Raw genomic sequence first — 12,259 nt, forward strand, 5'->3', positions numbered from 1 at the left:
ATTACTTAAATTAAAATTGCAAAAACTGTAAATAATGTTTGAAAATTAAAAATTAATGTTTTTTACCATTTTTTAAAATATTTATGTCAAATTATATCAAAGTATTATCATTGACAATATTAATAATTATAAAAAATTAACATTAACTTATATGCAAATTATTATATCAATTTTTAATTATCAATATATCAATAAGTATTTTTTTTTGTTAAAATAATTTTTAAATATTCAAAATTTTTCAATTTGTACATTTCAAATTTTTAAATGAAACAATGATAATTCAGTGATAATAATTCAATTCAATTCTTAAAAGTATACAATTTTTCATCAATGAATCTTTATGACATTATCACGAAAAAATATCTTCCGTAAACCGACTTTACACGAAATCGATTTTTTTTTATAAGAATTGCCTTTTAATTCGATTGTTTAAGCTTATTTGAAGAAGAATTATTGTCTTGACAACATAGACTCTCTAAAATAACCACAAATGGCATTTCGTCAAAATAATAATCCGTTTATCTGATTCAAAATTTCGTTTGTCTAATTTGAAAATACACCCTGATAAAAAATTTAACTTAATTCAAGAAAAACAATCTTGAACCGCAAGAATACCATTTTAAAGAGAATGATTTTTTTAAGACAAGAGAATAAATTCTTAGCACAAAACTAATTTATTAGCTCAAAAATTTACTTTCTTAACTTGAGAAAATAATTTTTTTTAAATGCTCTTCTTGGTTTAAGATTGTTTTTCTTGAATCAAATTAATTTCTTTATCAGTGCAGCTAATAGCTTTCGTAAGCAAATCCAGTTTCGTTAAAACAGGCAGCTGTTTTGTGAACGCCATGATCTGTGTACAGTAAAATTTAATCAAATAAATTTGAGGACTAAAATAATCATAGAATTGTCACATTGACGATCCATCGATAGGAAACTAAGAAAACGTTGTATAGCTATATAGCATATATTAAAAATAGCGATGTGTATGCTTATTCTCACGGTACATTCTGCGCCGTCTAGTTCGCGAATTGTTAGTATTGATGTTTGAAATTCGTTCTGACGACGCTGTTGAAAGCCGATCTGTAAAATAAACTATTTATTATGGCGTGTTTGAATGGAATATACTTGAATTTTAGAAGATTAAATGCATACTTTTACACTAAAAAAAAATAGATATTTATGTCATAAGGCCGTAAAGTGGTGGTTTTCTGGCAGCGACGATATTCCGATACGAGCTTGAGGTTTGCGGTGGGAAGGTTCGAAACGGGCGTAATTTTAACGTCCGAGGCGTAGCCGAGAACGGAAATTTACGCTCGTTTTCGAACATTCGCGTCACAATCATTGAAACGAATATCGAAAAAAAGTCGTAGTCAAAATCGCCACTTAACGGCCGAATGACATACAATATTTTTTGTTATTATCGCTCCATAAGTTTAACTTTTGAGGGATAGGAGGTAAACAATGACATATTTAAATTTTATAAAGTTTCACAGGGGCAAAAAAAACTTAATTTTATATTAATTATCTTTTAATTAATATTTATTTACGGCGTGGTTGTTATTTTATTAACATTAGGTCCGTTTTATAATAAACTGCCAGCAGAGAAATAACTAGCGCCATTCAATAGTAACTGTTTAAAATTTACTTACAATCATTGGTCGGTACAATAGAATATGACTTTTTTTTTTACAATCTCTTTCAATTTCGTCTGGGTGTACTCGAAAAGTTTATAAAAAAAAGGAGGGGGTAAAACTTCACGGCCTAGGCCGTGAAAAAAAGACGGTATGGTAGAGTCTCTAGAAAAGAGTCCCTTTACGGACGCCGACCAGCGCTCAAAAGTTGAACTTTTAGAGCGAATATAACAAAAAAGTGTTTTTCCTTCAAATAATGTTTTTGTTCGATTAATAAAACTGGACTGACAAAATGTTTATTGTGAAATTGATCCAAATAATTTTCTTATAAATTAATAACATACCTCACATGTCAATAGTGCTGTATAACAACGATGATTCATCTCGATGTACTTCTACTTGATGATATTCTGAATCCTCATTTAAGTTCTCCAGTTGCTACAAAAAAGAGAACAGCAAGCTTAGTAGAAATCTAGCGTCATGAGTCCAAATTACCGAACTCTAATTAGCGCCAAAATTTAAATGAAAAAATAAAAATTGAAATAGTTTACCTTAGCTTCGACTTTTGTTTTAGTATAGAATCTTTTCATCACCAAACTCAGATTACTTCTTGCTTGTTTCACCTAAAAAATCATTATTTCTAGATTTAAATACGAAAAAAAAAAAAAAACAATAATTATTATTTCACAGAAAAACAACGTCCGCATAAAAATTTTTTTTCAAGTAAATTATCTAGAGAAAAAAATATTTATTTAAATAAAGTAATGAAAACTGATAACTACAAAAAATTACATTTAAAAAATGAGTTACCTCTTTCTGGACAGTAAAATAGTAAAATGTCAATAAAAGAACCTCGATGATCACCATCGAGAGGCATAGTTGATAAATGATAAGCTCTGATGATTCAATATCTATATCTCCCTGATTCCACGAATGAATGTAATAGATAATGAAGATAGCAATTCCCAAAGCATTTAAAGCCGCAAGAAATAGCGGTAGCGCATAGAACGTAGCCAAGCCAGCTACCATATCAGTTAACTCATCACACACTTGAGTAATACTCTCAATTTCATCATTAATTGTTTTTGTCTGGTCTGATAGTTTGATGACCGTTCCGAAGCTCAGCTTGTCACCGTAATTGGCATTTTTTGCGATTATATTGGTCACTTGAATCCGATTGAGAAGGAAATTAAGCGATAGAATGTATTGCAATACCATCCAACTGTAGAAAACACTTGGCATGACAGTAACGAACCATTGCTCGTATGGTTTATCGTATAAATCAACCGCTTTCAGCACCATCAACGCAATGGTCATGGAAAAGTGGAAGAGAAATATAAAATAAATCAGGAAGCCGTTTTTGACTTCGTGACCCGAGACTTCAAGCAATTTGGCGTCAATGCCTGTCATTTTATTGAGGATATTCACGTGGACATGTTGCTTGAACATGTAGGTCATCAGCACGATCCAGTATGACTGGAGGGATATACCCTGGCAGTATTTAACCGCGCCGTCTGCCATCAGTCCTATGTTTTTTGGAAAATACCCCGATTCGTAGAAGAAGTAATTGTAGCTAACGTAAGTCATGTAAACGCCTAAAATAACGTTGTAGTACATTTGGTTGAATGTTATCTCGTATCCCAGGTTGTAGAAGTTCACGTCCAATTCCAACTCTATCAGTTTGGTTAATTTGCACCACCACGTTGACATTCCTAATGCTTTGAATATACCGTAATACAAAAATGCGAACGCTCGAGAACTCAGATTGTAAACCGAAGGATTTTCATCCAAATTACGTAGCTGCATTTTGATTGTTTTTTACGCGTATTGAGAGAAGAACAAAAGCCACGGGTTTATATTGTTGGTTGGTAATAAATACTGACATTGAAAGCGGACTAGTGCAAGCATATCGATTTCAAAATTGTCTGATGGTGTTTCTTGCGTGATTGTTGATTGGTTTTTGCTATTTACGCCTGTTTGTCCGGGAAAACAATCTACGTAAATGCATAATATTGATGGACGGGCTGGTTTTCAGGTGTTAGTTATGCGGAAACTCATATATGAACAAAGAAAGTATGTATTTACGTAAGTATCGTTGAATAGCTTTTTTTTTTTTTTTTATAAAAAACATGGAAAAAATATTTTTGTAAAATTTAATTGGATTCTACAAAATTTGATAAGAATTCATGGAATTACTTAAAATTTGTAACGAATTTATGAAATTTCTTCGACTTATAATTTTATTTATTTATTTAATTTATATGCCAAGGTAATGAGCCTAATGGCAAGTACGTAAGTATTATAATATAAATTTAGAACTTTAAGAGGAATAATTCTATGTTCAGTGAAATGACAGAAGAAAAATAACGTAATACATAAAGATACATAGTCTAAACGATGTCATGCAAAGTAAATATAAAATTATCCAGAGAAAAAATAGTTTATGTAATAATTTAAATAGTAAGAGGTTGCAAACATGATAAACTTTCAAGAATTTGCTTCTTTGTTCATAAAAAATTCATAAGTTTTATTTTTGAAGATTTGAAGTGACGATGAGTTTGTAATTTCTGTTGGTAATTCCTGCTACAGACGAATAGCTCTAAAAATTGGTTTTGGAAATAATAAGAATTTTTTATAAGTAGATGTAAGATTCAATGATATTTTTTCGTACAAATGGTTGACAAAATTTAGTTTCGAAGGAATTCTGATAGACATAAATATATAAAAAATATAGATATCAGATTCTTTTGAAAAATATAGATATCAGATAAAACATTCTTTTGAATGCATCATCCATTGACTAAGACTTCAAAATCCGTGCGCTTGTGAATCGTTCCTTTGTTAACAAACTTGCACTTGTTATAACTTGGCGGAGAAAGTCGTCCGGACCATTGACCGTAAACTTTTGGTAAGTATTCATAAAGCCAAGCTCGACAAATTAGAGTAGGCTTTCCGTCTTCAGAAAAACCTCCAAGAATAGCTTTGTCCATTGTGTAGCCTACACTTTTCCAGCGAGTGCCAGTGTCACCAAGGAGCTATAGAAAATTGTGATTTTTATTAAAAAAAAAATTTTTGAATTCATAGTCACTATAAAAATGACCAAAAAAAAAACTACACAGAAAAAAAAATTTACTTAAATCAAGTAAAAAATACCAGTGTAAAAAAATCATCTTAAAAGTGTCTCAAAAATGTCGTTTGTTTAAGATCTTAAACGCGACATAAACCAAGACTATTTTAAGACTCTTTCAAGACGCAAAAAAAATTCCAAGAGCAGATTTTTGAAATTTGGCTCTTGAATTTGTTATGAAAATTAATTTTTAGATATTTTTTATGCGATTTTGGGAGTTTTTGATGTACGCTCTTTTTAAATTGAATTTGAAATTGTTAAAAAATTATTATCCGACAATTTTAAGAGTTTTTTAAGACGCTCCGTTTTAATGTTTCGAAGCTCTGTCATTGTGAGCTTATCTTAAAATAATGTCTAAGTTTTTTTTTTTAAGATTTTTTGAGACAGTTTTAAAATCATTATAAGACTGTTTAAAGACGCTCTATAATAATTTTTCGGAGCTGTCACTGTGATATCATCTTAAAATAGTCTTGAAAGGATCTTAAAATAGTCTTACAAAAATTATAAAATAGTCTTAAAAAAATTTTTAAATAGTTTTAAAAAATCATTGAAAAATTTTCAGACTATTTTAAGATGATATCACAGCGACAGCTCCAGAACATTATTATAGAGCGTTTTTAAATAGTCTTGAAAAGAATCTTAAAAAAAATTTAGAGACTATTTTAAGATGAGCTCACAGTGACAGAGCTCAGGAACATTAAAACGGAGCGTCTTAAAAAAGTCTTAAAATTGTCGAATAATAATTTTTCAACAATTTTAATATCAATTTGAAAAGAGCGTACTCAAAAATTTTGCAGTCAAAAACTCGCAAAATCGTCTAAAAATTAGTTTATAACAAATTCGAGATCTAAATTTCAAAAATCTGCTCTTGGAATTTTTTTTTACATCTTAAAAGTGTCTTGGTTTGTGTCACGTTTAAGATCTTAAACAAACGACAATTTTAAGTCACTTTTAAGACAATTTTTTTTACACGGGTATTGAATTTCATCTTCTTGATTTGAGTAGAAAATTTCTTAAACTAAGAAATTTTTCTTAGTTTAAATAAATTTTACTTGATTGAAGACAATGAAACTTTTCAAAATTATTTTTTTGGTTCAAGAATTTTTCTTATAATTTAAGTTACTTCGACTTTTAGTATACTAAAATGTATATTTAATGAAAAAATATGATCAATGTCAATATCATTATTATTTAATTTTTTCAAATTAAAATGTAAGAACATACGTCGTAATCAGATGATGAATAGGCTTCTCCATTCCAAATATACTTGCAAGTATTTGAGTGGAACAATGCCTTCACTACTTTACCAAGTACTGTCACGCCATTTTTGTGAACACGACACACGTATTCAACAGGTCCTAGAAGGAATTTGTAAGCTTCAAGTGCATACCGCCTGTTATTAATTGTACCCGGCACCCAACATACTGTCTCTGGTAAAAAATAATCATCAATTAGATGCTGCTTTGATTTAAAAAAAAAAAGAAGAAGTGAGACTTACTGTCATATTTAACAGATCACTCAACACCGTTGAGTATAACATTCCGAGCTTCTTGACAAGTTCCTGATCGGCATTCGTAGGCTGTGGAGAGACACTCGGATGAATCGTTACATTCAGAGTCCTTGTAACCGTAGCACTTGTTGTCACGTTGATGATATTTTTCCTTCAAGAAATTAAAAGTTTAGTAAATCAAAATATGTATAATTTTATTAAATTTAAGCACTCGTTACAAAGGAAAAAAATTTCTTGAACCAAGAAAATATTGTAAGAAAGACCGAAGTTATTTTGGGGCAAGAAGAAATTTTCTTGGCTTAAAAAAATTTAACTTCGTTCAAGAAATTTTCAATTTTCCTTAAGATTTTCTTGACTCAAAAATTTCTATCTTTCTCTGTAATTTTTCTTATTCAATAATAAGACTTACTTGTAATTTTTCCGTAGAACATGTGATGTTTAATGCAGTTGAACATCTGATGTAAGTAAAGCAAAGAAGACCGAGTAAGAAAAACGCCTTCATTTTAATTACTTTGAATTAGAGTGAAAAATTTTTTTTACTGTAGTTACAAATCACGCCAGATAAACAATGAAGTAACGATGTAATTTTGTCGATATTTATACTTTGGGAGTTTTGGGAGCAAACCATAGATAGTGCTATTATTTTTTTATCTGTACAGGTCACAATGTGACGTTCATAAAGAAGAAATCATGAATATTGATAATAAAGTTGATGAAAGTCAGCATTGAAGACGTAATTAACAACTTTAATAGTACTTTTATTTATTAAGGACAGTAATTAATAAATTAGAGCAAGTAGACGCAAGTATGTTTAATGTCAATGTCACAATCAATAATTATGTTAATCACTCCATTAAGGTAGTACGAGCGCTAGGCGGGGTAGGAATAGATATTGACTCTAGCGCGGTACGGAGAGAGCAGTAACCATATGATTTTTCTCAATATATAGAAATACATTTAACATTGGCTAATGGCGGCATTTATATTTCTTTTAATCAATACTTTTTAATTAGTCGGGCAAGTTAAAATTTTTTTGAATTAAATTTATCACTAATATTTTTACTTTCATCCACAACCTTTTAAAAATATTCACCGACAATTTTACCGGAAAAATACAGAAATGTATCAATGTTTGGAGGTTACCCCATAAGACCAATGTTGAATTGCTCAACTTTGAAGTTAATTATTTATTCAAATAATCGGGCAATCTCTTTCAAATTTTCGGAGTTCATTGAAATATATTTAAACTTCATATTAAAAAAAAAATCAAGCCTTTGATCCAATGTTGACTTGGTGCTCGTACTACCTTAAATACAATGGAAAAAGTAACAATTTTGGTATTTATAGAAAAGAAGAGCTCCACTTATCTTTGACCATAATAAATTGAATAATAAATTTTTTTTTTACTTAACAGCGAAAAAATTTTGATTTTTTTTAACCTTTTTTATCGTGAAAATCATTGTGACATTTAATGTTTCTACAATTAACAGGGTTATTGATTATAAAGACCATAATAAATTCTGCGCCGAATAAAACAAATTGAAAAATAGAAGTTGACGCTTATCTATACATTGATAGAAAATTAATGTTGACTCAAGAGATATTTTCTTGATCTAAGAATTTATTTTGAAAGACAAATGATTATTTTGCTTCAAGAATTTCTTGTCTTGATTTAGATTTTCTTGGCTTAAGAGCTACATTATTTTCAATCGATACATTTAATTTTTCCACCAAATAATATTATTGTTTAAAAAACTTAAAATATTTCATCAAATTATATTTCAAAAACGAAATAGTCTTTAATTGTTATACCGAAAAAAAATTATTTCTTGGAAATAAGTAAATTAATGATTCAAAAAAAATTCCATTCTTAACAAGTCGGTAACATCTTGAATCAATGTTATCGCCTATCTTGAACGAAGAGACAAAAATTCTTGAAAGAAATATATCTATATCTAGTTTCAAGAGTTCAAATTTTGTAGAAAAAAAGTTTCTTGAATCAAGATTGTTTTTCTATCAGTGTATCTTAATTTCTAATTGTTTATGGTCAAATGACAATGAAACCCATCTTATATACAACTAGCCTAACATTTAATACATTTCATATAATTTCACTTAATTTATAACATTTATAAAATTACTATTTATGTTGCAATCTAAAATTAAAAAACTTGAATTAAATTTTGTAACACATTACATAGACTTCTTTCGAATTTTATAAAATTAGAAAAAGTTTAATAAAATTACAATCAAATATTTAAGTACATAACAGCAACCCGCAACCAGATTTTGTGAACTCCAGTGTTGATCGATTGATGACATCAAACAATTTTCCAGTGCAAGTTCTTGAAAAATTCAACTTTCAATCAAAAACAATGCCCCACACTTGAAGCGTCCATGTTGACATTTGAGCAAAAATTTGTCACAATAAACACTAAAAGTAAAATGATTAATTACTGTTTATGATTAATTAATATCCGTGAAAAAATTTTCTGATATGGCCAGACATGGATCCATGTGAAAATGTTAAATCCGGCTAATAATTGCTAATTATACGCTCTTTTGGTTATGCAGAATAAAAATGTCGTAAGAAAAATAGAATGTTTTGCTACACACCTTTCTGGCTTTAACAGCCGGTCCCATCTTTTTCTCGCGTCGCACTCACGGCGACAAACAGTACTATCTTTGTTGCACTCGTGCTGATAAAGTTAATTGCAGTTTTATGTTTTTCTTTTAAACAAATGAAAATTTCGAAAAAAACGCTCTGATATAAAATAGATAATGAAAAATTCTTTTACGTAGCAGAGCATTTTTTTCAAAAATCTTCTTTTTTTTAGAAGAGAAATGAAAACCTGTAATCAAAGGGACCGGCTCTTGAGAAAAAAACATTCTTAATTTTGAAAAGGCGTGCATAAAAAAAATTGATTTTAATTTTCTAATTTCCCACTTCAGAAATTAAACGTTTTTAACTTCCGGCTATGAAAATTGAAAATGTTCGGAAAATGAAGAAATTAGTAAAGTCACTTAAATTTTTAAAAATCAAGCTTGAATTAAATCCGGACCTTTTGACGTCCTATAAGTTTATTTCAGAAAATTTTTAATTTTCATAGTAAAAAATTCAAAAACTATCTTTAAAAATTTTATCTTTAAAAGATTTCGATAGCTTTTTCGCCTTTAGAAGTTGGAAAAAATTTTGGCTTCTATATTTTTCAATAAAATTTATATTTTATCTTTTTTTGTTGTTTTTGATGTTTTTTTTTTTTTTTTTTTTTTTTTTTTTTTGAAAAATACATAAAAACAAACAATTCAAAAAAAATTGTTTAATTGAATGAAAAAAAAATACCATATCTTTTTTTGCTTTAAGATTTTTTCTCTCAAAACAATACGGGCGCAAAAAATTTTTTTTTCCATGATTTCAGTAAATTTTTACATTCCCCATATCCCTCAATCAAAAAAAAAAAGAAATAATTTCGTTATTATCTAATTCAATAAACTGCAATATCAATTTTTGTTTGATACGACATGTTAATTTAAGTTCAAATTACTGGAAAGTATAAAATGATTGTAAATTATTTTTTCATTCGTCATACATGACTAAACTCGAAAATTTTCTCACGATTTGCATTAATTGAGTGAATCAATCTTAAGAAAAAAAAAAAAAAAAAAATTTACTTACAAATTACAGAAAAGTAACATCCAAAGATTGTAAGTCCCCACCATCTTCTAACCGTTCTTGCGCTTGATTCGTAAGACCCTCTTCGATCTTAGAAAATAAAATCCCAACAGTATACCATTTCATAGAAGAAACAAAATTACTAATTAGCACAATCAACTTTAACTTGCAATACAATTAATAAATACTATTTACCTTAACTCCTTCAATTAATGCTAGCTGACTAAAATCTGTAATCAGCCATAATTTGTACCTGGTCCACCTTTCCTGAAAAACAATATCCGCTTTCGATCCATTGTCGAAAAATAATACCATCAAGGTCAAAAATTAATTACCACTAGTTTGGCTATAGTATAATAGATTATCAACACAAGAAGCACGAGGATTACCGACGCATACCACAGTCCGTACATAAAAAGCTCCATTGGCTGGAGAGCCGTATTTCCTTTCCACATTTGGTTGATGTCATACCCGACAATAGCAGCTATGCCCGTCATATTAATAATAGAGATTCCCAGTTGTGGTGAAAAGAACCAGAGTACGTCTAAACGTATGTCATCTAGGTCTTGTAGAATGTTACTAACAAACGAAATTTTCTGTTGGCGTGATGCGTTGTTCATCGTCGGTTCCTTTTGTCGTAGGACCCTGAAGCTACCAATATCGTCGGTATCGACCTTGACAATCGCGTAGTGAAGATGTATGAAGCGTTTAATGACAACATCAAGCGACATGACATATTGCAAGACTAAAAAGTTTGAGAAGACGCACGGAAAGACAGTCATGAAAAATTGGAAAAATGGTTTGCCTTCCAATTCAATATACTTTGCTACCAGCACACCGGCACAAAGTGCCAAGTTAGCAATGAACACAATATAGGCACTGCAGCCGTTTTTCACTTTGCGACCTGTGATTTGCATCAATCTATCATCAATTTCTTGCACTTCGTTCAAAGCGTTTATTAATGTGCTCTGTCTGCACCCATAGATGATCTGGATGAGGCCCACTATTCCGCATGAAGCGCCCTGCAGGAATTTCTGTTCCCGCACTATCATCACTCCAATTCTCTTCGGCAGAACTTTCGGAAAATAAACTATGTAACAGTAATTTACATAGGCTATGCCAAGGCTGTAGAGTACGTTCCAATAGGTTCCTAGAAGGGATGTGGAAAATCCGTAATTGTAATAGTAAAGAGCAGGGTTCCATTTGAATAGCTTCATGTAATTAAATTGCCAGGGAAGCAATCCTATAGATTTGAACAAGATGAAGTACAGTAGCCCTAAAATTCCAACGCTGATATTCGATAAACTTTTAGTCAATGCACTTCGATTGATGAAACCTTGAGCCATCTTGGATTGTTTTAAGAGGACAGTAAAAATTTAGGTGTTTTTATTGTCGCTGAACAATGAAGACTGACAACTAGTGAAGTTTAGTGCGAATATATCGATTTCAACATGGTGTTGCGTGAATGTTGAGTAAGTTTTTGTAATTTACTTAGCTTCGTAATGGAAAATGTTACACGTTAGTGCACAAAGTTAAGTGTGGTGGTACATTGATGTGCAGGAATGAATTTGTGGTGGATTTTATGACTGCTTATGAAGGTTGAATACATATTTACATTTTTTTATGTTTGTAAAACATACTTTAAGGCATAAATTTTATTAACGGGTGGTAAAATCGATTATCATGCTACTGTCTGTTTAAAATACCTAATGTATCTTACCCTTATTAAAAAAAAAAAAAAAAGATTCAAAACGATTCAACCCATGCGAAATGTATACCCTTGCAACCTTCACCTCACTCTGGAATCACTCTGTATTCAGAGTCAGAGTGAAATCATATTGAAACCAGTGTGGATCCAGAGTGGTTTTGTGCCTTTTTTCCAGAGTCAAATCACAGTGAATCCAGAGTGATCCCAGAGTGAATTCAGTGATCCCAGAGTGAATTCAGAGTAATCTCAGAGTGAATTCAAAATGAAACTAGAGTGTTTTCAGAATGTCTTGAAAATGTTTTCAACGTGGGTTTAGCGCTTTTCAGAGTAAATTCGAATAATTCTCAATTTTGTCCTTAGTATATTTATGATAACTTTAACACGAGTGTAGTGCATTGAGTTTTCATAATTTACCTAATTATATTAACAGTTAGACGACAAATGGTTAATAAATTGATAATCATATAGCATTTTTCAACTACATAATTAACAATCATTTCATTCTACAAAATAAGAGATAACAAATTTTGTAATTTGAAAATACTTTCAATTAGTTAAAGGTCTATTTTTATCTTTATTATATTAAATTATGAAGTCAACAGGTGAATTT

General features: G+C 30.0%; 2 protein-coding genes across 2 annotated transcripts; both read right to left on the reverse strand.

The window, feature by feature from the left end:
• Nucleotides 1-4,420: 4,420 nt before the first annotated feature.
• On the reverse strand, nt 4,421-6,262 carry LOC141538277 (uncharacterized). Its single transcript, XM_074259656.1, has 3 exons — nt 6,257-6,262; nt 5,983-6,186; nt 4,421-4,666 (listed from the first exon to the last, which is right to left on the reverse strand). The coding sequence occupies exons 1-3, from the start codon at nt 6,260-6,262 to the stop codon at nt 4,421-4,423; spliced, it is 456 nt and encodes a 151-aa protein (XP_074115757.1).
• A 3,856-nt stretch (nt 6,263-10,118) lies between these two features.
• Nucleotides 10,119-10,993, reverse strand: LOC141538278 (uncharacterized). The gene is made up of 2 exons (XM_074259658.1): nt 10,277-10,993; nt 10,119-10,208 (listed from the first exon to the last, which is right to left on the reverse strand). Exons 1-2 carry the CDS (start codon nt 10,991-10,993, stop codon nt 10,119-10,121), a joined length of 807 nt encoding a protein of 268 aa, XP_074115759.1.
• Between the last annotated feature and the right edge of the window lie 1,266 nt (nt 10,994-12,259).

Source organism: Cotesia typhae, unplaced genomic scaffold (genome assembly GCF_013202065.1).
Source record: "Cotesia typhae breed Kobodo isofemale line unplaced genomic scaffold, CoteBio_Ctyphae contig_20, whole genome shotgun sequence".
Lineage (NCBI taxonomy): Eukaryota > Metazoa > Arthropoda > Insecta > Hymenoptera > Braconidae > Cotesia > Cotesia typhae.